This window comes from Peromyscus maniculatus, chromosome 12, assembly GCF_049852395.1.
Source record: "Peromyscus maniculatus bairdii isolate BWxNUB_F1_BW_parent chromosome 12, HU_Pman_BW_mat_3.1, whole genome shotgun sequence".
Classification (NCBI taxonomy): Eukaryota; Metazoa; Chordata; class Mammalia; order Rodentia; family Cricetidae; genus Peromyscus; species Peromyscus maniculatus.
This window is the reverse complement of record NC_134863.1, coordinates 83,739,343-83,766,453: the sequence shown is the minus strand read 5'-3', so window position 1 is coordinate 83,766,453 and position 27,111 is coordinate 83,739,343. Positions and strand designations below refer to the sequence as shown.

Below are 27,111 nucleotides of genomic sequence, written 5' to 3'. Positions count from 1 at the left end.
GGAGGCAGATGGAGGAAAGCCCAGAAGGGAAGGAAAGTGCCGGAAGCTGTGGGTGGGCAGTGGAGGGGAGAAAGCTGAGCAAGGGCATGGCCATGGCAGGGATTTCACCCCAGCTCTAGAACATTCCTGCTTCTCAGGGCAGGGCTGGCCCGGGGCCCTACCCGGAAACCACCTGGACAGCTACAAGGGGAGAAAACAGAGGGCTAAGGCTGTGGCAGTGAGGCTCAATGGAACTAAAGGACCCCACACACAACAAGGTGCATGTCCAACACAAACAGTCCTCATGGTGTCCATGAGCAGAGATCCCAGTCTGCACAGCACACCCCAGGCTTCCCGCCGTTCATGGGGGATCTGTGTCAGCGGCTGTCACAACCACGTCAAGACATTTTGATGCACAAGGGAAGTGGTATAGATTGATAGTCAAGAGACTGTCAGCCTTGCGTATCAGGGCAAGGCAATAAAATCTCTGAAAGGTCTGTGATTTGGTTCTTCAGATATTCAGGATAAACTGACTCTGTCTTATCCAGCCAGGTGTGATGCCTCCCCTATAATTCCAGCATGTGGGAGGATGAAATTGAAGGATCGCCACAGGTTTGGGGCTAACCTGGGCTACAGAGTAACCGCCAGACTAACCATGGTGTGAGACCCAGTCTCAAACAAACAGACACATAGACACACATGCACATGCAGACATGAACACACACACACACACACACACACACACACACACACACACACACACTCCTGAATACACAGAGAGACTTCATGGTTGTTAATAAAAAGCATTTAGACCTAAGAGCAATGTGATCGAAGGGCATGTACAAACTGCCTGTGGTAGTTTGAATGTCATTGGCCCCCATAAGCTCATAAGGAACAGCACTATTAGGAGGTGTGGCTTTGTTGGAGGAAGTGTGTCACTGTGGAGATGAACTTTGAGGTCTCATATAAGTTCAAGCCGTGCCCAGTATTTCAGTTCACTTCCTTTGGATCAAGATGTAAGAACTCTCAGCTCCAGCACCACGTCTGCCTGCATGCTGCCATGCTCCCTGCCATGATGATGATGGACTGAACCTCTAGATTATAAGCCAACCACCTCATATGGTGATATTTTATTTGTATTCAAATGTTATTTGTATGTTAATAAATAAAGTTGCCGATGGCTTCTGTTGTGCAATGGAACAGCAGCTGAAAGCTCATGCCTCTCCTCTCAATACTAGACTGGCATTTAATAGAGGGATGTGGAGAAGAAGGGGATGCTGAGATGAAGCCATATATACACAGCCAAGAAGAATGGAAAGCTGAATTAAAAAACTGTCAACAATTTCCAGAATTTAAAAACCTGAATCATGACATGACACTAGTGGAATTCAGATGTTTCTGGTACATGGACTGCTCTCACCCAATGTGAGGTTGAACTGTTGACCTTGTGTACATCCTACTTCACAAATGAGTCTGTCAGATATGCTAAGCCTATAGGCTGAAGATGATGCCCCAACACTGCGGAGAAACCTCAGGTGACTGTCCAGGCAGCTGGCTGTTTCTGTCAACTCACAAAATTTTTGGAAATTGCTTGCATGCACTTCCTGTTTTTATTTTTGTTAGCTAATATTATTTCCGAAATTCTTGGGTCTCTGAAGGAGTTGAAGATTAGTTAGTTATGGTTGAAGATTAGTTAGTTATAGTTGAAAATTAATTAGGATAGAAAGTGCATTAGATACATCTTGGATTTACCAAAATAGGATAGATAATGGAATTATTTTCTCTGATTTGTCAAATACCTGTTTAGGTATTTATTATTTGTATATATTGTATATAGTTATTGTACTTTTGTATATAGTTTTTCTTATGTTAGTTATAACCTTTTGCTTTTTTATCTTTTTATTAAAATAGAAAAGGGGAAATGTGGTGGTATTCTAATTGTACTGAAATGTGATTTTGATTGTATGTTAATAAATAAAGTTGCCTGGGGGTCAAAGCTATTAGAGCCATAGCAAGAGTGTGGCGGTGGTAGCACATGCCTTTAATCCCAACACTTGGTAGACAGAGCTAGGTAGATCTCTATGTGTTCAGGGATACAGCCAGCATTGGAGACACACGCCTTTAAGACCTGGGGGGCTGTACATACAGACAGTGACGAGGCAGTCACGTGTTTGGGTTTACAACCAATGAGAAGGCAAAACAAAAGACTATGAAACGACTTACACACAGGAAATAGCTCTCTTTCGGGAAGCTAGGAGCTCACAGGAGGAAGGGTAAGATTTTAGCTCTGAGCTCTGACCTCTTGGCTTTCTCTTTTACATTGGTTCTGTGTTTCTTATTTAATAAGACGGTTGGTTACATCTACAACCTCAATTAAATGTTTTCCTTTATAAGAGTTGCCGTAGTTATGGCATCTCTTCACAGCAATAGAAACCCTAACTAAGACACTGCCAAAGAATAAACATAAGAGAACAAAATGAGGAAATGCTCAACTCATTGATTCAAAGGCAGGGGCATCCAGCACGTTCTCAAAAGGAAATGAATACCATGTGGTTCTGTTTATGTGAGCCACCCATGATAGGCAAATGCATAGGGCCAGAGCTGATGGGTGCCTGTGGGCTCTGAAGGAGGAAGGGGAGGAATAAAGGCCACAGAGCAGGCACTTCTGGAGAGGGTGACAGTGTTCTGGGATTATATAAAGGTGACAGGTGTACTGTGGGCATTCTAAAACCCATTGAAAATGGTCAAAAAGTTGGATTTTATATTATGTGACTTCTTTTTAAGAAAAAAAGTGGCAAGCAATACCAGCTGATCTGTGGTGAAGGCCTGTCAAAGGGTTAATGGAGGATGACTCCGAGAGCTTTTTGGAAAGCAGTCTGGTGGTTCACTGAAGCCACACATTTCTAGGGATGGGGTCTGTGGGAACTATGCATGACATAAATAGACTGATGTGCAAAAAGATTCACTGCAATCTTGTTTAAGGTTCCAGAACTTCAGAGGAGGGGACTTATGTGTTCAAGGGGGAAGGTAAGAAAACTGTGGAGTACTGTGCAGACACTGAGGTGATCAATAGGGATTTGTCTTGCTGGAGACAGGGCACGTGATGCAAGAGAAAATGTAAGACTCAGAATGAGTAGAAAGCAATTCTAACTTTAAAAGTGGGTCTGTGGGCACATGCCCACGCAAACTCATTGTGCTCTACCAACCAGCCTGTTGGGGAATATTCCTTTACACTGTGTGAAGATGTGTCACTGTGATTGGTTCAATAAAGAGCTGAATGGCCAATAGCTAGGCAGGAGGGATAGGCAGGATTTCTGGGGAGAGAGAGGAAGAGGAGGAGGAATCTAGACATGTGAATTACTCCAGGGAGATGCCAACAAGACAGGGAGGGAGTCAGACATACAGAATAAAAGAAAAAATGAAAAGCCACATGGTAAAATGTAGATTAGTAAAAGCAGGTTAATATAAGTTATAAGAGCAAGTTTGGGACAAGCCTAAGCTAAGGCCGAGCTTTCACAGTTAATAAGTCTCCGTGTTGTTATTTGTGAGCTGGCGGCCCATAGAAAAATATGACTTCCTCAGCCTGTGCCTCAGCCCTCATTTGTAGAAGGATAATCACAGTCACTAACACACAGTTGTGAAGACGACACCATTCCTGTGAGAAATACTGGCAGACAGATGGGGCTCCACATGCAGGAATTCTTATCTAACTGGTAAAATGATGGGGAAATCATAATTTTCTTCTTTTTAGCTATTCTTCTTCTTCTAAAGTTCTAACAAAGAAGGGGTTTGAGTTTTCTAACCAGAATGAAAACTCAGGGTTTTTTGTTTTTTGTTTTAACTGGGAAAACATTTTGTACAGGAGGTTGGGAAGCAGAAATCTAACGTACTTGAGGCTCCAACCCCTTTAGGAATATGTGCAGAGATGGATGCAGCAATCTTGTCGTGTAACAGCCAGGTCAACCTGCTGTATAACAACCACCGTCCCTCTGTCCTGTGTGACAACCACCGTCCCTCTGTCCTGTGTGACAACCACCGTCCCTCTGTCCTGCTGTGTGACAACCACCGTCCCTCTGTCCTGTGTGACAACCACCGTCCCTCTGTCCTGTGTGACAACCACCGTCCCTCTGTCCTGTGTGACAACCACCGTCCCTCTGTCCTGCCATGTGACAACCACCGTCCCTCTGTCCTGTGTGACAATCACCGTCCCTCTGTCCTGTGTAACAACCACCGTCCCTCTGTCCTGCTGTGTGACAACCACCGTCCCTCTGTCCTGCCATGTGACAACCACCGTCCCTCTGTCCTGCTGTGTCCTCCCCTCTCAACCAGCCCTGCTGCATGCCGGCTTTCACCTGCTCTTTTCTGTCCACTCTTAATCATGGCTCCTCAGCAGACTTGCATGGTCAGGATGGGTCCACGTTGCTGAGCATGGACAAGGCAGTAGAGTAGCTGCCTTTATGGTGCTTGGATTGCCTCATCGACTTTCTCCATCTCCATGACACCATGGGAGGTGACCTCCTTATAAAACGGGGCTTTCCTACCAAGTTACCAAAAAGGGCCCGCATCACAGAGGTGTCAGAGAATGTCCCTGCTACAGGCTGAATTGTGTCACCCAAACTCTAAACTGAAACTCTCACCCCTGGCCCCACAGGGCAGACTGTTTATAGAGGTAAGCGTGGTGGCAGAGGTCGTAGGGCCCTGGCCCATTATGCCCTGTGTGTTTATAAGATAATGGGGCCGTGAGAACAGACACAGAGAGCTGACCACAGGAGAACACGGGGAGAGGCCTCAGGAGGAGCCATTGCAGACACCTTGAGCTCAGACTTCCAGCCTCGCACTGTGGAGAAAGGAACGCCTCTTGTTACAGCCACCTGGGCTGTGGTGGTTGGCCGTGGCAACCCCGGGAAACTCGTCTGGTCCCCACCGGATCTAAACGTCATGAAACAGAAGAGTCCTTAAGAAACAAGAAGCCAGGTCGCTTGCGTAGGGTTCTGGGGAGCCAAGCCGCAGCTAGACACTTCTCCGAGAGGAGGGATGGCAGTTTGGGTACCCGGCTGGGGTGGGGGTCGGGGACTCAGCACCTTTCACTCTTCATGGAGCAGGAGCATAGCTGTGGGGCTGGCTGTGAGGATGCTCCGGTCAGCCAGCAGGGACCTCAGCCAGGGAAGGGGAGAGCGCCCCAGGGAGAGGTGTCACCTCTGTATACAAGAGACCAGGAGGTTATCAGAGCCCAGCTGACAAGGAGAGGGGGGTCTGAAGAGGGGCTGAGAAGTTGGCTTTGGTGCTGGCTGGTGGCCACTTCCAGCTGCAGGCACCAGCTCTCCTCTGGAGACCTTGCTTAAGCAAAGCCCACTCTGACCAGACAGGGAATGAGTCAGGGGATTAATGTCACTCACAGGCAGTTCTCGGCCAAGAACGACGGAACTGCCATGTAGCAATGTTGGCCACTCTTTCCTCTTTTGCTCCATTAAGGCTGAGGCAGGGGCCTCCCACTGGCTCCCAGAGCACCCCAGGACCGAGAGTCCTGACATCAGCAGCAAGTGGGGGGTCCCTATACTTTCCTTTTTGAGACAGGCCTCATGTATCCCAAGCAGGTCTCAAACTCTCTACACAGATAAGGACGCCTGCTTGACTGGTGTGGGAGTAAACGCCTTTAATGCCGGCATTCAGGAGGCAGGCAGAGCCAGCAGGTATCTGTGAGTTAGAGGCTAGCCTGGTCTACAGAGTGTGTTCCAGGACAGCTGGAACACACAGTAAGACCCTCTCTCAAAATCACCAGACAGATAGACAGATAGATAGATAGATGATAGATAGATAGATAGATAGATAGATGATAGATAGATAGATAGTAGATGATAGATAGATAGATAGATAATAGATAGATAGATAGACAGACAGACAGACAGACAGACAGACAGACAGACAGACAGACAGACAGACAGATAGATAGATAGATAGATAGATAGATAGATAGATAGATAGATAGATAGATAGATGAGGATGACTTACTTCTGATCCTACTGGGATGGAACCCAGGGCCTGGGAGTCTGGGTTGCCAACTCCCTATCAGAGTTCCCTCAGGTCCTGGTAATATCTTGAGATAGCAAACTTCCCATGAGAACTCTGGCTTTCACACCTGTGCACACACATGTGCATATACACAAACACATATATACAGCATACACAGAACATCACACATGCATGCACACACACACACACACACACACACACACACACACACGCACACACGCACACACGTGCGCGCACACGCACACACAAACATACACACACATGCACACACATACACACACACACACACACACACACACACACACACACACACACACACACACACACAGTTCCTAACCCTCATCTCTGTGTGCCAAGGGGTGAGGAATCTGGTCACGGCAGGTCTCCCTGTGGACTTGGAGAGAGGAAAACAGCCGGATGATCTCCTGTTCACCAACCCTGGTCTCACAGCATAGCCAAAGGACAGTGTAGCCACTGGACCTGCCAGCTACCTCCAAGGATGCCGGCAAACGTCTTCTAACATCTTCTAGCTGATCCACAACAAGACAAGCCCCCAGGACATAAACCCAGGCCACACATAGAAGCCCCCCGTCTGCCCAACCATTGCATCCCACTGAGTATCCCGGGACTTGAATATCCTGATGGGTCTAGACAGCAGGAGGACAAACTATTTCATCCCACCCAAATGAGTCTCCGGATTCTTGAAGCCAAGTGCCATTTCTTAAGCACACCTGCTCCAAACCCTGAGGTCCACAAACTGCCTCCACAGGCAAATCGAATCCTGCCAGCTCGCTTGAGAAGCCAGTTCCCCTTATGGGAGAACTAAGGTATCTCTGGCTGGGTATCCCAGTGGGGTGAGACCCAGCAGCGGAACTCTGCTGAGGTTTGGCTCTCGGTTCTGCCTGTATGACCACAGGCAAGTGGATGGCCCTCTCCACATTTCACCATCCTTGAAGGTAAAATGAAGACTATGAATGCAAGATCTCTCTCACGGGTTGCTAGTCTGCTTAATTTCTTAATGCAGTACCAGGCCGTACAGAGTAAGGGCTCCGCACTGTTCTTGTACAAATGCTGCTGGTATTCGTAACTGGAGTCCAGGTTCCATAGATTAGCTGGGCCTGCAAGTCTAGAACCCAGGCCCCCAGGGTCTGGCGCTGGCACTGGGATCGAGCCTGTGGATAGCAGGGCAGTCACACTGTACCTTACGATTCACACACACTGCTGCCCGAGGCATAGGCATGTCCCCTCCCTGTCCTTGGTGCCTCCACCCTGGCCAGCTGCCCCTGGCCCAGAGGCTCGATACTCACAGAGGTGGTGCGCATAGCGGAGGTGGAAGGTATCGCAGCCGTGAACGTGGTGGTACAGTGTCTTTTCGATAAGGTCTTGTGGCTCATAGCCTGTAAGCTCCGTCACCCTGTGGAAGGCCGTGGTTCCATGAGTCAAGCTGCCCTTAGGCCCCTTCCTTTAAACTGGTGTTTGCTTTGCCAACTAATCAAGTGTGAAGGGGCCCAGGGGTGGGGGATGTTGGTTTTGGAATGATCCTTTGGACAGGAAGGAAGTCTTTGAAGTCTAGCTCAGGGTAGGATGGAGAACTGTGAGCAAGAATGTCCTGGAACCATTGGTTACAGGCATGTTTAGGATGGCTTAGCAATTTGGATCTCTCTCGAACCCTGCCTGTCTGTGGGTGCCAAGGGGAATGCTTTGGTACAAACATTGAAATAATCTGCATGATGGGGAGGAGCCGCTCTGGGGTCCTGTTGCTAGAGCCCTTCGTGAACCTGCTTCGTTCTATGTGTGGGTGGATGTGTGCAAGCCCAGCCATCCCCGCATCTGTCTTCCAGCGCTGGGGTTATAGGCTCCACGGCCACGTGTGGCTTTTGGACATGCTTCCTGGGGATCTGAACTCAGGCCGTCATCATGCTCACGTAGCAGATACTTTGCCCACTGAACCTTCTCCTGGGGCTCCTTTATTTGTTTAGTTCTAAAAAAATATACATACATACCATAATATGTACTGTCGTAACCATTTTATGTGCATGATTTAGTGGCATTAACAACAACATCCACACTGTACCGTGATCATCTTCCCACACTTTCTCATCACCTCAAACCGAAGAAACACCTCACCTTCGGAATAATGCCTTTTCGTCTGCCTTTCCCTGAATACCACCAGTCCCTTTGTTAAAGCCTTGTCCTCCATTCAGCTTCCTGTCTCCCTGAACTTGCGTGTCCTAAATCGGAATGATACGTGTGTGACCCTTTGGCTTCCGCCTTCCTTCATACAGGATGAGGTGTTAAAGGTGTCATAACATGTGTCCAGAACATGCCTGTCTATGACTGACTACTTACTATGCCGTTTCATGTAGATACCACGTTTTGTGTTTTGTTTATTCCCTTGTCTGTGGACCGGTGCTGAGACTCTGTGTTTACATCGCTGTTCTACATTGTTAATCGGGTGGTTCCAGTTAATGCAGAGCTTACAGCTGGGTGGCTCCTACTAGCAGGATTTACAGAGTAACTGTTTAAACCCGGCATCCAGAGACCCTCCAGAAAACAGTGCAGTGACTGGAAATATGCCAGCTAGAAGGTGAGGTGCCCACTCTCCCTCTGCCGTGGAAGTCTTTCCCAGCACGTCTGGGACATGATCCCTCACCTCTCATCAAGTCCCAGACATATTAATTTCCCACTTCAGCACTTTGAAGAGAAATGGCTGTCAGCATCTAAGCCCTCATCAGTGCCACGTTGGGCTGCCCTTTCCGGGGGTGAAAGTGTGGGCGGCCGGCAGTGGTATGGCTTCACAGACTTGGCCTAATCAAGCTGGGAGCTGGGTCCTTAAAAAAGGTGGGCGGCCCTGAGCATGTTGGTGACAGATATTTAAGGGCAGATGAAAGGGCGGGATAAAGGATATCAAAAGCAGCGTGGCAGCAGGGAGAAAGTCAGTTCTGGAGATGGCGGGGGGACAGGGGGTCACTGAAGGCTGGCACTGAGGGCCCCGCTTGCCAGCTGTGAAACGCTAGCCACAGGCAGAACCAGGAAACGTGACCCCACTTCCATTCTTCAATCTTCTCGGACTCTGGCTCATGCTTCTCTCAGAGCCTCAGATTTCCCGGGAGTGGCTCTCCGTTTGGCACATGTACCCCGTGGTGTTCCTCTTAGGTGGGGAGGGAACGGGGCTCCAGGTGAGTCTATGGGGATGCCACTGGCTCCTGCCCTGTTCATTCAGTGCTCTAGAGACTTGTCCATGGGCCCTGTCGGGTCTGACTGGGTGGGAGGAAGCTGGCTGACCCCCAAAGAAACCCAGATGTCTCTGCAGCATGGACTGAGAGGCTTGACCAGTTCCTGGACCATTGAGCTAATACAGCAAGGACCTGAACGTGTCAAAGAATCAGAAACACATGCACCACGTTCTCATCAAACTCTTCACCAACTTTAAAAATTCAAGGGCAGGGAAGGGGCTTGGCAGGATGCCTTCCAGGGTTTGTTCAAACCTCCAGTGTCTATAGTCCTGTCAGAGAGATGTGCCAGACTCCCAACATCTCTGGCTTCACCCAGCCTTAGCGAAAGCACCAGCTACAGTTTCAAAGCGAAACCACAAAACCCGGAGGATCCAAACGCCAGGTTAAAGCGAGTTCAGTTGTGTCTGGGATGATGCTGGGTGGGCAGCCAGCAGCTGCTCCCCGAGGACCACCACCACCCTTGCTGCTGTGACTGGGGGGAACTCGGGCCAACACCCCTCCCTGCTATAGCTCCCGGGGCTTGGGTGCTGACGTAACCACCGACCTGACTAGTGATGTCCTCCCAGAGCCGGCTCTAGCCGAGAGGCCTTTCAAGATCATGTTGCTGTAACAAGACAGAAACGCAGTCGGCTGTGAAGGGTCCCGATCCCCTCAAGTGTCTCCTACACGACAGCAGCCTGGCTTCTGAGCTAGCCCTCACCCTTCACTGAAAAGGCCCTCCACATGTCAAAGTGCCACAAGCTGAACAACCAATCAGAAAAGATTTTGGGTCGCTCCCCTGGGGACAGGATCTCTTCTTCCTCTTTGAGAGAATTCAAGCGGTCTCTGGGGGTTTTCTCGAATTGTCTGAGAAATACAAGGAAGCTGTGCTGGCTGGTTTTATGTCAACTCAACCCAAGCTAGAGCCATCAGAGCGGAGCGGAGGGACCCTCAGTTGAGGAAACGCCTCCATCAGGTCCAGCTCAATTAGTGATCAGTGGGGGAGGGCCCAGCCCATGGCGCGTGGTGCCATCCCTGGGCTGGCTGAGCACGCCATGGGGAGCAAGCCAGTGAGCAGCACCCCTCCATGACTTCTGGGTCAGCTCCTGCCTCCAGGTTCCCGCCCTATTTGAATTCCTACCGTGACTTCCTTCTGTGATGAAGTTTAAGTGTAAGCTGGATAAACCCTTTCCTCCCCAACTCGCCTTTTGGTCATGGTGGTGGTCACAGCCACAGAAACACTAAGCAGGACGGAGGCAGAGAGAGGGAGAAACCAGCGGTTTCCTCTGCACTTCTTTAGCCGTGGCCTTGGGCCGCCCACGTCCCGCCTACTTTCTGAAGAGCCCCCATGTCGTACCTACCAGACTCTGAGGAGGCTCCCACCCCCACAACCTGCCGTCTTTGCTTCTGCAGGAAACGACAGATTTTGCCGCCACCCAGCCGTCCCAGACGGTGCTGGCCAATGAGTTAGTTCCATTTACTCTGTGCTTGGAGTTGCAGGGTGACTCTGTACCTCCTGTCACACCACCTTCCTCACTTCTCCACCCTTCGAATAGCTTGAACATGAGGACCGACCCTGACTAATTTCATGTCTCCTGTCCCACCCGGGCCCGGATAGATCTGTCTCCTCTCGATAGAATCAGTAGGTGGGTAAAATGCTCACTTCTATGGGATATTTTAATGCCATATTTTTCCTTCCTTTATAAGTTGCGGGTGTTTTTGTTGTTGTTGTTTGTTTTGGTTTGGTTTTGGCTTGGTTTATTTGAGACAGTCTCGCTCTGTAGCCAAGCTGGCTTTGAATCTGCCTTAGGTTAGCCTGGAACTCATAGCAAACCTCCTGCCTCAGCATCGCAAGTGCTAGAATAACATATGTGAGTCTTTACATTATTTTTCATTAACTTGAAAAAAATAGAACAGAAAAAAACAAAACAAAACAAAAAAAAAAAAAAACCAACCAGTAGCCCAGCATAGCAGCACATGCCTGTGGCCTCGGCTTCTCACTGAGGCAGGAGGATTGCTTGAACCCTGGAGTTCCCAGAAGGACTTTGGCCTATGCAGCCAAGGAACCCACAAGCCAAGTGGCAACTCAGCCTTGCAGGTAGATGAGGCTTGAGTTTTCAACTGCGTCACGTCTGGTGTCTACTTCCACCTCTCTGAGGACTTTCCAGCAGCGAGTGGTAGCCTTGGCTGACAGACGACATTTCACTGAGGTACACTGGAAGAGGCCCTACCTGCTAAGGCCTCAAGATCTGTGGAGACTGGGGACGTTCCAGAATGTGTAGTACACCAGTACTAAAATGCTGCAGATGTCTCATAAAATTACAGCCACCAGCTATCAATCACACAGTAAATTTTCAAGGCACATGTCTTTAAAACCAGCACTCGGGAGGCAGAGGCAGGCGGATCTCTGTGAGTTCGAAGCCAGCCTGGTTTACAGAGTGAGTCCCAGGACAGCCAGGGCTACACAGAGACATCCTGTCTCCAAACAAACACACACAAACTGTTCTCTCTGGAGCCCTGAAGTGCGCTCTGGGTAAGGACAGAGGCAGCTCCAGCAAGGGCCCCTGAAACACAAACCATGCCCTGCCTCAGTCACCCTCCCTTCCCCAGGCAAACACTGACGTGGAATCCACAGGCTGTGGTCAAGCCTCCCCCCCAGGAAGGCGACTCGTCTGCTCCCCCACTGACTTAAGGTGACTGTCACAGAGCTAGGAGCTTCACACATGCTCAGAATGGAAAACCTTTTATTCCAAAGTCCTACCAATGTGGTGGGGAGATGAGGAGGGACTTGAAGCTTTCAGGAGAGGAAAAGCAAAACAAAATGTGATGGACCACGTCTGTCATCCTTGTACTCCAGGGCAGGAGGCAGGAAGATCAAATATTCTCAAGGGCATCCTCAGATACATAGTGAATTGGAGGCCAGCCTGGGCTACATGAAACCCTATCTCAAAGGAAAGTGAGAAGTTGGGGGAGGAAGGAAGAAGGAAGGAAGGAAGGAAGGGCTCTCTTACATCACAATGTGTATTCTCATCACAGGCTTGTAAGATGAGTCAAACGTTAGGTAATTAATTGTAAAAAGTCCCTGCATCCTGTCTGTCGTGAATACTTTCCCTTCATGACTAACCCCTGGCTGGCCCACACTCTTAGCAGTTCTCACTTCTTGTTACAATATGCCTCAATAACGTGTAGCCCTCGAGGACCAGTTCCCACCATGGGACCCTCCGGGGCGTCCCAGCGAGTGCCAGACTCACCTGGAATCCAGGAATATGAGCTTCAGGTCAAGGCTGGCCCTAAACATGAACATGTTGCTGTGCAGCTTGATCTCTGTGATGGCACTGGGTGGCAGCGACTGGCCCACGGCCACCAGCCCCACGATCTGGTAGCAGGAGTCGTACAGGGACATGTCCAGCATATACTGCCTGATCTTCAAGTAACCGCTGCAGTGGATGACCTGGGAAGAGGACACAGACTCAGTGGGCACCGCTGCTCGGGCTCAGGTGTTGTGGGTTTTGTGTGTGTGTGTGTGTGTGTGTGTGTGTGTGTGTGTGTATGTGTTTATATGTGTGTGCTAGAACATTCTTCAGCCCATTTTCTGCAGGGTTGTATTGCTAACATGCTGTCAGAGAGCCTGAATGGCTGCTCGGGAGAAAGGATCCAGGTCTCTGCCTTAAGAAACAACGTCCTAAAGACACAAGCGCCTCTCATCCAGTCAGGTGTGCGGGAGGGATGCTGCGGATCCGGGCTCACTGACACATGATGGACTTGGATGTCAACTCCCGGCCAAGTTTGACTCAAGAACACGGCAAAGCCATGCTGGGGAACTAGTTGCCCTCCTATGAATGCTTGCCAGTAATTAAAACTTTGCCAACTTCCACGGGGATGGAGCCTGAAATTTCTGTCACCAACGTGTTCTTATCACTCCAGGAAATTAAAATTCTCTTGGTGAAATTTGTATTTATTTCACTTGTTTTGGCCAGTGCTAAGGATCCAAGCCACAGTCCTCATGCCTGCATAAGGACCTTACCACCTGAGCCGTCTTCCTAGGCCAATGTATGGAACTTTTATTTTGTTTATAATTCTAATTTTAATAAACAAATAGCCACCAAGCAGTGGTGGCGCACATCTTTAAACACAGCACTCGGGAGGCAGAGGCAGGCGGATCTCTGTGAGTTCAAGGCCAACCTGGTCTACAGAGTGAGTTCCAGGACAGCCAGAGCTACACAAAGAAACCCTGCCTCAAAAAAACCAAGACTAAATAAATAAACAAATATAAACAATAAGCCAGAGTATCTATTCCACTCTTGAATAGAAGCCCTCTCAATAGTTAGAGAGGCAAAGACCGTACTGGAGAGGTTGTACAGTTCCCAGGGCAGATGAGGCACCTGAGGCTTCCTGAACCACCATCTAAACATATGAAACCCTACACGAACCATGATTGCTAAGAGTGGTCATCTGAGTGGTTAGCGCTCTGTTTCTGTTCTCTGTCTCTATCCCCCTACCCCACCCTGTGCCAGGTCTCATGTAGCCTAGGCTAGCTCAAACTCACAACATAATGGAGGATGACCTTGAACTTGTCCTGCCTCCCCCTCCCAAGGGCTGGGGTTACAGACATCATACCCAGTTTATTCTGTGCTGGGGATCAAACCCAGGGCTTCCTGGGGGCTAGGCAAACACTCTAGCAGCTGGGCTACCTCCACAGCCCGCACAAAGTCCCTTTTCAAAAATTCTCTCGACAGGATTCACAAACTTACAGAGCTGGAAGAAATATTAAAATCACTCCGTTCTACCCTGTTCTCCCACTTTCCTGATGGGTCAATTGAGGAAAAGACAGACAGGTGACGTTTGGATTTACAGTTAGACAGCTGACAAGTATCAGAAACTAAAGTCTAGGGCCTCCTGAGGAATACAGTGTCGGGTTCGGGTAGAGCTAAGGGCTTCCTGCTCTGACTCAAGGAGGCTTCGTGACTGGGAAAAACAGCAAGTGTATCCCTCAAGCTGTTAAAGCATGAGGTGTGGGAGAGCTCAGTGGTTAGTGTCTGCCTGGTGCGTGTGAGGCCCTAGGTTTAATCCCAGCTGAGCAAAAAGTAACTCCGTAAACTAAAAGTGAGAAGCGGGGGTTAAGGCCGGGGTCACAGGAAGAGTTCACTGGCAGGAAGAGCAGGCAGCTGAAGAGGGGCGGGACGAGCCTGTGGCTGACGAGGGGTGTTCCAGAAAGAGAAGCTAAAAGCACAAAAGCCTCACAGCATCCAAGCCCACCTTCCTCCTTTCCCAAGGGGCAAGTGAGAAGGACCAGCATAAGGGCCTCCAGCTCCAGGGCGGCAATGGCACACAGCCCCCCACTGCCCCGGTGGGAGAAACAGCCCCGGAGACTCCTGGGAGGGCGAGGAACGGGGTGAAGGGTCTTCAGGGGTCCCTGGCAGGTTGTCTAGAACCCACCCTCCTACCTGGAAATTACCATCTCTAACACTGAGAATTGCCAACTAGCCATGGCGTGGATCTGGTCCTAGATTCTGGAATTAACCTCAGCAAGTGGCATTACCTGGTGAAGTTCAACCAGGGAGAAACATGGACAACGCCGGGAAGTCTCAGCTGCACCCTACCCTTCTCCATTTACCTCCCACTCTTGAGGATAAGATAAGGCCAGTGTCACACCCTTCGGAAGGCCAAGATGACCACTGGGTGTGGAGCCACAGAGATGGCGGTGCTTGGCACCTGGGGAGGCCTCGGTGGTTATGTGAAACACCATCCTGGTGTACCAAATTTAGTTGAACATCCCAGGGGTAAGAGCAACATCTCTGGAGAGCAACTGTTCACGGCTGCTCTGAGGTCCTGCCCCGGAACGTGGATGGATGCTGACAAACTCAAGGGGCAGTCGATGTGTGGCAGGCAGAGTGGAACTCGCAGATGCAAGGACAAATGTCTCTGCTAAGCCACTGCAATCCTGGTCTTACAGGATGAAATCCAACCAGCCTGGAACATCCGTGTAAAGTGCCAGGTCTTTGGGCTCATAATCCACTCTGAGCCTTGCTCAATACTTCTGTCATGGTGGACATGGCAGGTTCTCCCCACCCTCTCTCTGGCCTCAAGTGTGAAGGAGAATATAAGATGCACAGTAAAAACCCCTGCCTGGCAAATGGATGGAACTAGAAAAAATCATCCTGAGTGAGGTAACCCAAACCCAGAAAGACAGTCATGGTATGTACTCACTCATAGGTGGATTCTAGATATAAAATAAAGAACAATCAGACCACAACCCATAGAATCATAGAGGCTATATATATAGCATGGAGGTCCCTAGGACTACTGTGGCTTATAATAAATTTCAGTTTTACTCAATTATTGAAAAAAATAGCCAAATGAATGGAAACACATGAACTATGAACCAAAGGCTGAGGGGCCCCCAGCTGGATCAGGCCCTCTGAATAGGTGAGACAGTTGATTGGCTTGATCAGTTTGGGAGGCATCTAGGCAGTGGTACCGAGTCCTGTGCTCATTGCATGAGTTGGCTGTTTGAAACCTGGAGCTTATGCAGGGACACTTGGCTCAGTCTGGGAGGAAGGGACTGGACCTGCCTGGACTGAGTCTACCAGGTTGATCGCAGTCCTCGGGGGAGGACTTGTCCTGGAGGAGGTGGGAATGGGGGGTGGGCTGGGGGTAAGGGGAGGGGGTGGGAGGGGGGAGAATAGGGGAACCCATGGCTGATATGTAGAACTGAATGGTATTGTAAAATAAAATATATATATTATATATATATAAACCCTGCCCACCATTCCCATCCCCACCAGGAGCCCAGTGTACCTTGTATCCACTGCATGTCAGGCCTGCATTTCTTTTTGCCAAGACGCATTTCATTCGAAGGAAGAAGGACCGCTCTATCTCGTACTCTGAAAGCAGAGACACCGTTGACAGGCGATTGTCCTGCCCCCTTCCCCAGCAGCCTCCCAAACTGCACCAGCAAATCCCTAGACACAGCAGCCAGAGACCTCCTCATTCATGGCCAGACCCTGACCCAGAGAGCTCTGCCAACTACTAGAGTCTGAATGGAGAGGGCAAGAGGCCTTGCCCACCTCAATATGGTTGCCAAAACTTTGAAGAAATGCAGCCTGAACCATGACCACAGCAAGAACCTTGGAAACCAACAGGTTTGTTTCCAAGATGCCTAACGGAATGGCATCTTCCCTCTGAAGGCCAGAGAGGAACTAACTGGGTGCCACAGTGGCTGCTTGAGCTGTTGGAAAGGCCCAGGAGTGTCCAACTTTCCTCAAAGCAGCAGGTACTAAATGCTGGTCACAACTTAGCCCCTGTCCATGGCAGAGGGAGCCAGACACATTCACCTCTTGTCAGCTACATGGTGGGCTCTGAGACACCAGGACTGGGTAAGATGGTTGTCAGTTTGGAATGCCCTCCCTCAAGTCTTTACCTCTCCAGGACTTCCCCAGCATGGCTCAGCTTTTACCTGCTGAGCCGTCTGCTGGCCATTTCCTCCCTTCCTTTTCCAGGCCTCACACAGGAAAATTTTGAGCATGCTGGGAACTGTAGCCCCAGGAACACAGGAGACCCAGGCTGCCGGCAGGGTTGAAAGCCAGGGCCTCTGGAATAAGCTGTGTATCTTCCTAGCACTCATCACGGTTGTAATTTAAGGAGGCGTGCGTGAGATGCCCAGGGCTTTTGAACCGACCTGAGCCATGGCACACAAACTGAAGTCCCTGCTCAGAATGCTTCCAAATGCATAAAGTAGATTACAAAAGAAACCAGCTCTATGGGGAAAGAATTACCAAAAATATCTAAACATGGCAATATGAATATAACTATCTGCCAATCTCGTGTGTTAAATTAAGATTCGTTTATGGGCCTCATCACTCAGTAAGTTTCCAAGTGTCCACTGCATAAATGTTTTGACATATCTGCAATGTCTGTGGTAACAAAGCCAAGATTCTAATGACCCCAGCATGGCTGAAAGACTCCGGTCATGTGCAAATGCTAATTGCACAGACGTAATCTCCCCCAGATATCTCCCATTCTCCAGTCCCTGATTCTGTTCTCAGAAGCAGCAGGCTGGACCTAGACTCATGATAGGCAGCACTGGAATTTTAAACCAGGAGCATGTGAGGGGAACAGCCTGTGACCCGATGCTGAACAGCCTGTGGCACATGGTGGGGACTCCATCACTGCTGGTGAACACACAGAGGCAAGCAGGGGACAAAGTGACAAGTGCTCAGGCAGCATGCACAACGCCGTGGGCTTGATCAGCTGCAAGCGAGCAGCACCCGTGCATAAGTGTGGCTACACCCACTGGGTGGGTGCTGCCGTTAGCTGACCCAAACCCAGCCCACGGGGGACCCTCTGGTTAGAGTAAGAGCATGACCTTGCTTCATTCTGGTCTCCTGTGGTGTGGAGGACGAACCTTGGAGCAGGTGATGGTGGAGTGGAGGGTGGGCTGTGAGGACAGCGGTCATCTCATCGTGGTCAGAAGGATGGATGTACTCATAAATACTGTTGCCTGTGAGCTCCACCTGCAGAGGGAGGGAAGGGTCCGGACACATCACAGGTCTCTCCAGGGCGGGTGCAAGGGCCAGAAGGACAGACCAGGTGTGCCCCAGGCTCACCTCATGCTAGGGATGGAATGTGGGTCTCTCCTTGCAACTCACACCTTGGCCAAATGCAGAGGTGGAAACATGCTCCTGTTTGCAGAGCCCTGAACTGTGCCCCCACCCCCACCCCCCGAAAAGGTCAAGAGCACAGGTTTGAGCTTCCAGAGAGTCCTGAGCAGAAGAGGTTCACGGGGAGGGGGGGGGCTAAACCGAAGGCTGGAGATAGCACCCATAGAGGGAAGCCTGGGCAGTGTCCTTCAGACAGAGAACATCTCACAACAGTCTCAAGCTGGGGCTCTGTCCTTCACCCTCACGTGCTGTGTGAGGGGAAGAGCCAGCTGGAGACCAGCTGCCTTGAGCCTTCTGCACCCCTGGAGAACCACATCCACTCAGAGGCTGACCAGCTGGGAGCCGTGGAGGAGGACTACCATGCCATCAGACAGAGGCTCCTTCTGTGTTAGCACTGAACCATGCCCCGGGCACTGCCAGAGCTCCCCGGTGTTGCCAGGAATGTGTCCCTGACCCTCCTGGTCCAAGCGGACTGCTTATTCTCTGGATCCACCCAGGGTGTGGCTGTGTCCCACCACATGACCTGTGACCTAAGGAGGCGGAGCTTAGGCAACAGGAAACAGCAGTTACTTCCTAAGGTTGCTCTCTCAACATGTGGGCATCACCAACTCCCAGACATACTCACAGGGAACCCCACAGCAGGCCTCTAGTCCACACAGGGCCAGACAGGGCTGTGGAGCAGCTTTCTGTGCAGTGACCATGGGTCTTACACATTGAGTTATCATACCCGGTATTACTCAGAGGGGCCCAGGAGCGGTGATATTCATTCCAACAGAGCCGGTGTAGGGAGAAACTCAAAGCACACTCAGAAAGTGCCCTCGGGTGGCAAGAAAATTAGGTGGATCTGAAGGCTTCTCAGTCCTGCCCAGGCAAGGGCATGACAGAAGGAGGCTGTGTTGCTGATGCTGTCCCTGGCCTCAGACACTTTAAGTGGGTGGTACTGAGGGTTATGGGTCACAGGATCATCTGTCCAGGGGTGACCCTGATGGTGCCACCTCAGGAAAGAGCTTAGTGACATGCTTTCCCAGGACCCACATCTTCACATCAGCATCCAGCCCCAGCTCCTGGCCATGAGGAGCTGACTACCTCCCCCATCCTTCCCACCCAGGGCTTCCAGTCTGCCAAGACGTGGGAGTTACTTTGCCTTTTGACATAAACTACATTTCTAAGTCTTCCCCCCCCCAAAAAAAAAAACTGCATCCACCTGTGGTGGTATTGTGTTCCCCAAAATATTGTGTACCTTAATAAACTTATCTGGGGTCAGAGAACAGAAAAGCCACTAGATACTTAGGATAGGCAGTGGTAGCACACCTAGCATTCCAGAGGCAGAAATCCATCTGGGATCTCTGTGAGTTCAAGGCCACATTGGAAAGAGCCAGGCAAGGTGACTCATGTCTTTAATCCCAGAAAGCGAGCCTTTAATCCCAGGGAGTGATGGTAGAAAGCAGAAAGGTATATAAGGCGTGAGGACCAGAAACTAGAAGCATTTGGCTGGTTAAGTTTTTGGCTGGTTAAGCATGTGGCTGGTTAAGCATGTGGCTGGTTAAGCATTCGGCTGGTTAAGCATGTGGCTGGTTAAGCATTCGGCTGGTTAAGCATGTGGCTGGTTAAGCTTTCAGGCTTTGAAGCAGCACAGTTCAGCTGGGATTGATTCATTCTGGATGAGGACACAGAAGCTTCCAGTCTGAGGAAACAAGATCAGCTGAGAAGTTGACCAGGTGAGGTTAGCTGTGGCTTATTCTCTGATCTTCCAGTTCACCCCAATACCTGGCTCCGGGTTTGATTTTATCAATAAGACCTGTTAAGATTCATGCTACATCCACCCTTCTATTTCCTGCGTCATTTGTGGAGTCTTTCTTTCGAACATTATGCAAACAGCAGCGGGGAATCGAAGCACAGAACTTCTCCCTGCCAGCTACTTAAACCTCACACTCCAAACCTGAGGCTTCACAGCCAACCCCGTGAAGATCTCCCTATGTGAAAATACAGTGCACGACTTCATTTGACTATTGGTTACTTGTTTATTTGTATGCGTGTATGTGGTGTGTGTGTGTGTGTGTGTGTGTGTGTGTGTGTGTGTGTGTGTGTTGGGGGTATGCACATATAGAGGTGTGTGTTGTGTGTGTGTTGGGGGGCATGCTCATGTGGAGGTGTGTTGTGTGTGTTGGGGGGCATGCTCATGTGGAGGTGTGTTGTGTGTGTTGGGGGGCATGCTCATGTGGAGGTGTGTTGTGTGTGTTGGGGGCATGCTCATGTGGAGGTGTGTTGTGTGTGTTGGGGGCATGCTCATGTGGAGGTGTGTTGTGTGTCTTGGGGGGGCATGCTCATGTGGAGATGTGTTGTGTGTCTTGGGGGGCATGTTCATGTGGAGGTGTGTTGTGTGTGTTGGGGGCATGCTCATGTGGAGGTGTGTGTTGGGGGGCATGCTCATGTGGAGGTGTGTTGTGTGTGTTGGGGGCATGCTCATGTGGAGGTGTGTGTTGGGGGGCATGCTCATGTGGAGGTGTGTTGTGTGTCTTGGGGGGGCATGCTCATGTGGAGGTGTGTTGTGTGTCTTGGGGGGGCATGCTCATGTGGAGATGTGTTGTGTGTCTTGGGGGGCATGCTCATGTGGAGGTGTGTGTTGGGGGCATGCTCATGTGGAGGTGTGTGTTGGGGGGGCATGCTCATGTGGAGGTGTGTGTTGGGGGGGCATACTCATGTGGAGGTGTGTGTTGGGGGGGCATGCTCATGTGGAGGTGTGTTGTGTGTGTCTTGGAGGGGCATGCTCATGTGGAGGTGTGTTGTGTGTGTTGGGGGGGCATGCTCATGTGGAGGTGTGTTGTGTGTGTTGGGGGGGCATGCTCATGTGGAGGTGTGTGTTGGGGGGGCATGCTCATGTGGAGGTGTGTGTTGGGGGGGGCATGCTCATGTGGAGGTGTGTGTTGGGGGGGCATGCTCATGTGGAGGTGTGTGTTGGGGGGGCATGCTCATGTGGAGGTGTGTGTTGGGGGGGCATGCTCATGTGGAGGTGTGTTGTGTGTGTCTTGGAGGGGCATGCTCATGTGGAGGTGTGTTGTGTGTGTTGGGGGGGCATGCTCATGTGGAGGTGTGTTGTGTGTGTGTTGGAGGGGAGGCATGCACATGGGGAAGCCAGAGGACAGCTTTTTGATTTGGTTCTCTCCTTGCGCAGAGTGGGTTCTGGGAACTGAACTTGTCTGAAGATTAAGCTTTGGTGGCAAGTACCCTCACCACTGAGCCACCTCCTCAGCCAGAAGATTTCACTAAAAAATAAATAAAAAGGAATCATTTTTCTTGCACAACATTTTTGTTAATCCCTAAAAGGTTTGAGTAAACCGGCCACCTTGAAGCGGGTTCTGAGATGGGAACACCGCCTGTCCCGAAGGTGTCTGAGGAGATCCACTGGGAAGGCCATGGGAGAGTCCAGCCAACAGTTGACAGACTGGCTCCTTCTGGTTTTCCTTCCTTACCTTGCCAACCTCACCGTCCACTCACACCCCCATCCTCCCAAATTTCAGTGGCTTATTTTAAAATCAAAATAAACCAGAGGCGGGAGTGGATTTTATATTGTCCAGTTATTTCTCCCTTACTCGCTGTTGGAGAAGGAAGTGAGCATTCAATCTTAGAGTTCTGTTTGAAAACAACGTACTCAGATGATGTCTTTACAGACAGACTGGCATCCCTGGCAGCTGCGACTGCAGAACAGACCTGCATTTTCATGAAGCGGCTTCCTCTGGTTTCAGAGCTCTGGTTCTCAGGAAAGCCAAGATTTGTGGATGAAGGACTCCGTCCTTTGAGCTCTGGGGTCTATTATCAATGGATGGAGCCAGGGGTGGTGGCTCACACCTTCAATCCCAGCACTCAGGAAGCAGAGGCAGGTGGATCTCTGTGAGTTTGAGGCCAGCCTGGTCTACAAAGCAAGCTCCAGGACAGTCAGGACTACACAGAGAAATCATGTCTTGAAAAACCAAAAATTAAACTAAATAAATAAATAAATAAATAAAATAAGAATGAATAGGATAACTCTAAGGCTGTCTGGGAAGCCCCATAGCCTTCAAAGAATGGAAATGTCTTCACAGAAAAAATATGGAGTAATATATAACAGTGCTGACCTTAACTCAAAATTATGGTTGACATTGTGCTTCCTGGTTTTGTTTTGTTTTGTTTTGGTTTGGTTTTTTGGTTTTTTGAGACAGGGTTTCTCTGTGTAGCCCTTGCTGTCCTGGATCTTGCTCTGTAGACCAGGCTGGCCTCGAACTCACAGAGATCCACTTGGCACTGCCTCCCCAGTGCTGGGATTAAAGGCGTGCTCCACCACCGCCCGGCTTGCTTCCTGTATTCATATATGTATTCATGCTTTTGAATGCTGAAAGAAACGTGGCGATGTCACCCCAGCCCCAATACATATTGTATCGGTGAAACTCCACCGTCTCTACCTCAGCCTTATTAAAGCAGAACTTCAATTCGATGTTTTGGTATCTGTAAAACCCTGACGACTATAAAAGCAACGGCGTTCCTGCTAAGAGCTTTTTAATGCTTTGCTGAACGGTTTTTTCCTGCCCAGAAAGCTGATATGATAAGTTCGACACTAAGGGGACAGATTCCGTGCAGAAAGGCAGAGTCACTGGACCCCTGGGAAATGTCCAGGGCGCTGCTGGGGCATTTTGCTGAGTATAACAGATGAAGCATTTTAAATTAAGATGGTTTGAGCTTCAGGGTTCAAGCTATGTAAACAAACATGAGACGCTGCCCTTTATTCCCAAAGTAAAAGGGATTCTGTCTCGTGTCCCTGAATGCCATGGCTGCTATTTTTATTGGCCAGTTTCTGGCATCCTTCTCAAATATTGCATTTTTCTTTATGTGTCCCATAAACAGCTATTTCATATATGTGTACACAGCTTTGAAAATGAGTTTTAGTTACCTAGACCTTGTATAACATGACTTGGTTATATTTAAACCATATGGATACTTAAAATGTATACACGACTATTTTCCCTTCATCAAACATAAGTAAAACGATTATATTAGCAAATTGAAGGAAGAGGGAGGGAGGGATAAGGGGAAGGAGGGAGGGAGGGAGTCCTTTAATAAATGTTCATGGATAAAGATGCCCCTCCCCAAATACCCATCCAGTGACATTAAGCATGTCCGTGTGGTTTATGTATGAGCACAAACACTGAGCAGACTTTGGACCTAAAGAGTCTCTATTTCCACACTTGGGCTGAGGACACAGCTCTGTGTGATCATTTCTGTCATTTTAAACCAGAATTGGGCAGCAGTGATCACATTTGTTTACTAATAGAAAATCAAAATAAAGGAAAAAATTCTCCCCTGAGAAATAGATTTCTTAGTCCAACATTTATGTTTAAAATTTAATAATGGGCTTTAAATGGAGATGGACTCATTATACATCCAGGATTGGTTTGACCTCAAATAGATCATTCTGACAGAGCAATCCCTTTCTGTGAGCTTTAGCGCAGTCGTGGCTCATGGGGGCTCGTGCTCCCCATGGTCTCTCCGCTGTGGAGTGTAACCTGGGCTCCCCAGGAGCTCCGTCTACCTGGATGATGTTACGGTAGGTTCTCTGAACACAGTGTGGATGGCACCGAGCAGCTAGAAGCTGTGGGTGGCTTTGGCTGTCATTTATCAGAAAGCATTCACAGGATTGCTAAGCTTGCTCTCTAAAATCTTACTAATGCAACTTTATTTTATTTTCCTGTTCTGGGTATCTAGCCCAGGGCCTCATGCCGCATGCCCACCACTGAGCTGCACTCCTAACCCCAGCACTTTTAGTAATCTTGTTTAAGAACCATCTTTACATAAATTTAATAACATGAATGCTTATCATATTGGCTTCACATTTGGGTAATTACAGAAATAACCCAATAGATGAAATATATATATATATATATGATATATATATGATGAGATATATATGGCCTCAAACTCAGAGATCTGCCTGCCTCTGCCTTGCGAATGCTGGGATTAAAGGTGTGCGCCACCACCGCCCAGCATCCAAAACATGTTTTGGTTTGTTTTTTAGGTTTTTCGAGACAGGGTTTCTCTGTGTAGTTTCGGTGCCTGTCCTGGAACTCGCTCTGTAGCCCAGGCTGGCCTCGAACTCACAGAGATCCGCCTGGCTCTGCCTCCCCACTGCTGGGATTAAAGGCGTGCGCCACCACCGCCCAGCTGCAAAGCGTGTTTTTAAAGAGTAGTAGGCATGGTATCCCATCCAATGCTCCTCTTTACTATTTAAGAAGACAGAAAACACTGACGGTGTGATCTGCCTAGCTTTCCCTCCGTGGCATTAATCCTGAGCAGGAGGCGGGGTCAGGGGCAGATGTGCTGTCTGGGCAGGAGCAGCAGCCTGACCGTGTTTTTGGAGCTGCTGACTGGGGCTCACAGCCTCCCTTGGGAATCAGGATGAAGACAGATGTTCTGCACCCAGTCTGGCTTCACTCTGTTTAAACTGTCCCTTCTGCGGGGGAGATGCGGGGGATGCGGGGGATGCGGGGGATGCGGGGGATGCGGGATCAAAAGGCATCCCCCTCCAGCCTTCTTGCAACATAGTAGCACGAGGCCCCCTCCCCTCTCAAAAGGGGTGCTACCAAGTTTTATTTCCGTGCCTCACCAAAAGGAAACACAACTCATGTGGCCGCCTACCTTTCCTTCTGCAGAGCTAATCAGGAGTGGGACTCAGGTCCGTCACCTAGCCCATGCTCTGGTCATTCTCAGAGTATCCATGGCCAGTCCGTCCTATTTCCCACAGGAAAAGGGAAAAATGGCCAGCAGAAGCTGGCTGGTGGACCAAGCCAGCTACGGGAAGAAGTGGCTATCCCAGGACCCAGGCTGTGCCAGCATATTCCAAATACCTGGCCAGTCCTAACAGAGACCCACGAAGGGCTCTACACCTGGGCTCAAACGAAGTGGCTAATAAATTACAAGATGTTTATTCCACCTGTGCCTTGAGAGAGGGTCAGAGGCATGATTTTAATATTTAAATTATGGTTCCCAGACCTTAAGTGCCATCCAACCAGACAATGAAAACGATATGACTGATTACCCCCTTTTTTTAAAAATTTATTTAATTATTTATTTATTTATTTATTTATTTATTTATTTATTTATTTATTAGGGATACAGCATTCTGTCTACATGCATGCTTGCAGGCCAGAAGAGGGTACCAGATCTCATTATGGATGGTTGTGAGCCACCATGTGGTTGCTAGGAATTGAACTCAGCACCTCTGGAAGAACAGCCAGTGCTCTTAACCGCTGAGCCATCTCTCCAGCCCCGATTCCCCTTTTTGTTTTGACATCGAGGGAGCTCAGATCTAAGTCTAATAGTCAATACCTTTAACTTTATTGTTTTAAAGAATTGCTGAGCGGTCAGGCTAAAAGTGCATGAAATGTTTTGTCATAGGCATGACGTTATTGTAGGACTAACAGTGATCTTACAAATTACAAATGAAAGTGAAAAATAATCCGATCGAGGTCATTTGACCACACATCAAGTCAGGAGAATAAACCAGTCTGGGTACAAGGGCCCGGCTAGCCCGGCTAGTTCTGCACACAGTGATCTAGAAAATTCCTGGAAAAATAACCACAAGACAAGTCTCCCTCCTTCTTCTCTTCCTCCCTCCCTCCCCCTCTCTCCCTTCTTTCTTTCCCGCTTTGGGAATTGAACCAGGGACCTTGGTGCAGGTCTGTGCTCTGCCACTGAGCTCTGTTCCCAGCCCTATAGACAGTAAATTTCATGTTGTCAACGGTATTTCCAGTCTTACAAGTATGTTAATCCTATGAGTCACGAGGTACAAGACTTAAGCCTCAGTAAACTGTATTCAGAAGAGCTGGTGTTGTTTTCTAAAGAAGGGGGGTGGGAAGAAGAGGGGGAGAAGAAGCAGGGGGGAGGTAGAGGGAGGGAGGGAGACAGGAGGGGGCGTTTGGAGGAAAAGAAACCTCCCCCCAACTGCAATGTGCAGGTTCACTTACTTCGCTTCAGCAGCACAGAGGCACAGCCCCACTCCCACGGGAGAAGGGCGGAACACAGAGGAGGTCATACACCGGCGACAAAATGTTTGCAAACGTGCTGCTCGGAGGAAAACAAAAGGAACCGCGCCACGAGTGGGTTTCCAAATTTGGTGATTTTTTTTTTCCTTTCAATGAGAAAGCTAATTTTTGCTTAACTACAGGAAAAAGTCTACGGTTCGGTCTTTGGGTGTCTCCCATTCTAATGTCTTCCCCCTCGGTTACACTGACAGCCCGTAACAGAGAGAAACATTTAGTTCCTACTTCTATAAAAACTGTGACTTCCCAAGTGAGCCTCTAATGTTGGTGTTTATGGCCGTGGACAGATGCTCCTCTCGGCCTCCCTTTGCACTGAGAGGTGGTCACGGCACAGGCTCGTGGCTGCTCCAGAGAATGAGTCACGTTGACCTCTCAGTCCCCAACAGGACATTTCTACCACCGCCTCTTAGGTGCGGAGCACCGGGGAATTCGCAGACTGGGTACCAGCAGGGGTGGGGGAGGGGCTTGGAGGCTGAGCTATTGGTCAGAGACACCCCCCCCCCGCCCCCCCAGAAGGGGAGTCGGTGTCCTATCTTCTCACTGATGACTCTACCGGGCTCCAAGGAATCACTTCAAGCTAGCAGCCACACGGAAGGCTCCAGTAAACCCAGTGGGTCACAAAACAAAAGAAAAAAGACCAGAATGTGGGAAAGGTGTTGATAGTGAGGTGGGGGAGAGAAGAGGGGGTGGGGAGAATAGAGGAGTCGGATGCTTCATATACACACATGAATTTGGTCAAATAACTTTTTTTTTTTTTAAATGGGGCTTGTCACGTCAGCCATGAATGGAGGAAATAGGAGTGACCTTTCAGCCTCTCCCTGGCCAGACATGCCATTAAGCCACCTAGCAAACTCTCTGGGGACAGACAAGCTGGGGCCACCTCCTTCCTCTAAGGAATGGTACTCTGGAGAAGTTCTAAGAAATCAGGGCCTTGCACAGTAGTAGTGAGCTGACTGTGACGCCTATAAAATGCTTTACTGAAACAACCACTGAGCTGCAAAAAACTCAGGAAAAACGACCCTGAACTCCACGGGAACAACCCACGAGTCCACCCCCTGAACTCCACGGGGACGACCCACGAGTCCACCCCCTGAACTCCACAGGGACGACCCACGAGTCCACCCCCTGAACTCCACCGGGACGACCCACGAGTCCACCCCC

General features: G+C 49.6%; 1 protein-coding gene across 5 annotated transcripts in view; it reads right to left on the bottom strand.

Annotated features, from left to right (window-relative positions):
• The window catches only part of Sim2 (SIM bHLH transcription factor 2), a 47,134-nt gene that overhangs the window by 7,764 nt on the left and 12,259 nt on the right, over positions 1 to 27,111 (bottom strand). For 3 of the 5 annotated variants that reach the window (XM_076549255.1, XM_076549256.1, XM_042259617.2), the window contains exons 4-7: positions 17,629 to 17,737; positions 16,023 to 16,108; positions 12,476 to 12,675; positions 7,317 to 7,423 (exon numbers count right to left, since the gene is read on the bottom strand). In XM_076549255.1, coding sequence (XP_076405370.1) covers positions 7,317 to 7,423; positions 12,476 to 12,675; positions 16,023 to 16,108; positions 17,629 to 17,737 — 502 coding nt within the window. Of the gene's footprint in view, positions 1 to 7,316; positions 7,424 to 12,475; positions 12,676 to 16,022; positions 16,109 to 17,589; positions 17,738 to 27,111 lie in introns of all 5 variants that reach the window. The other 2 variants (XM_076549253.1, XM_076549254.1) reach the window with 1 other exon arrangement.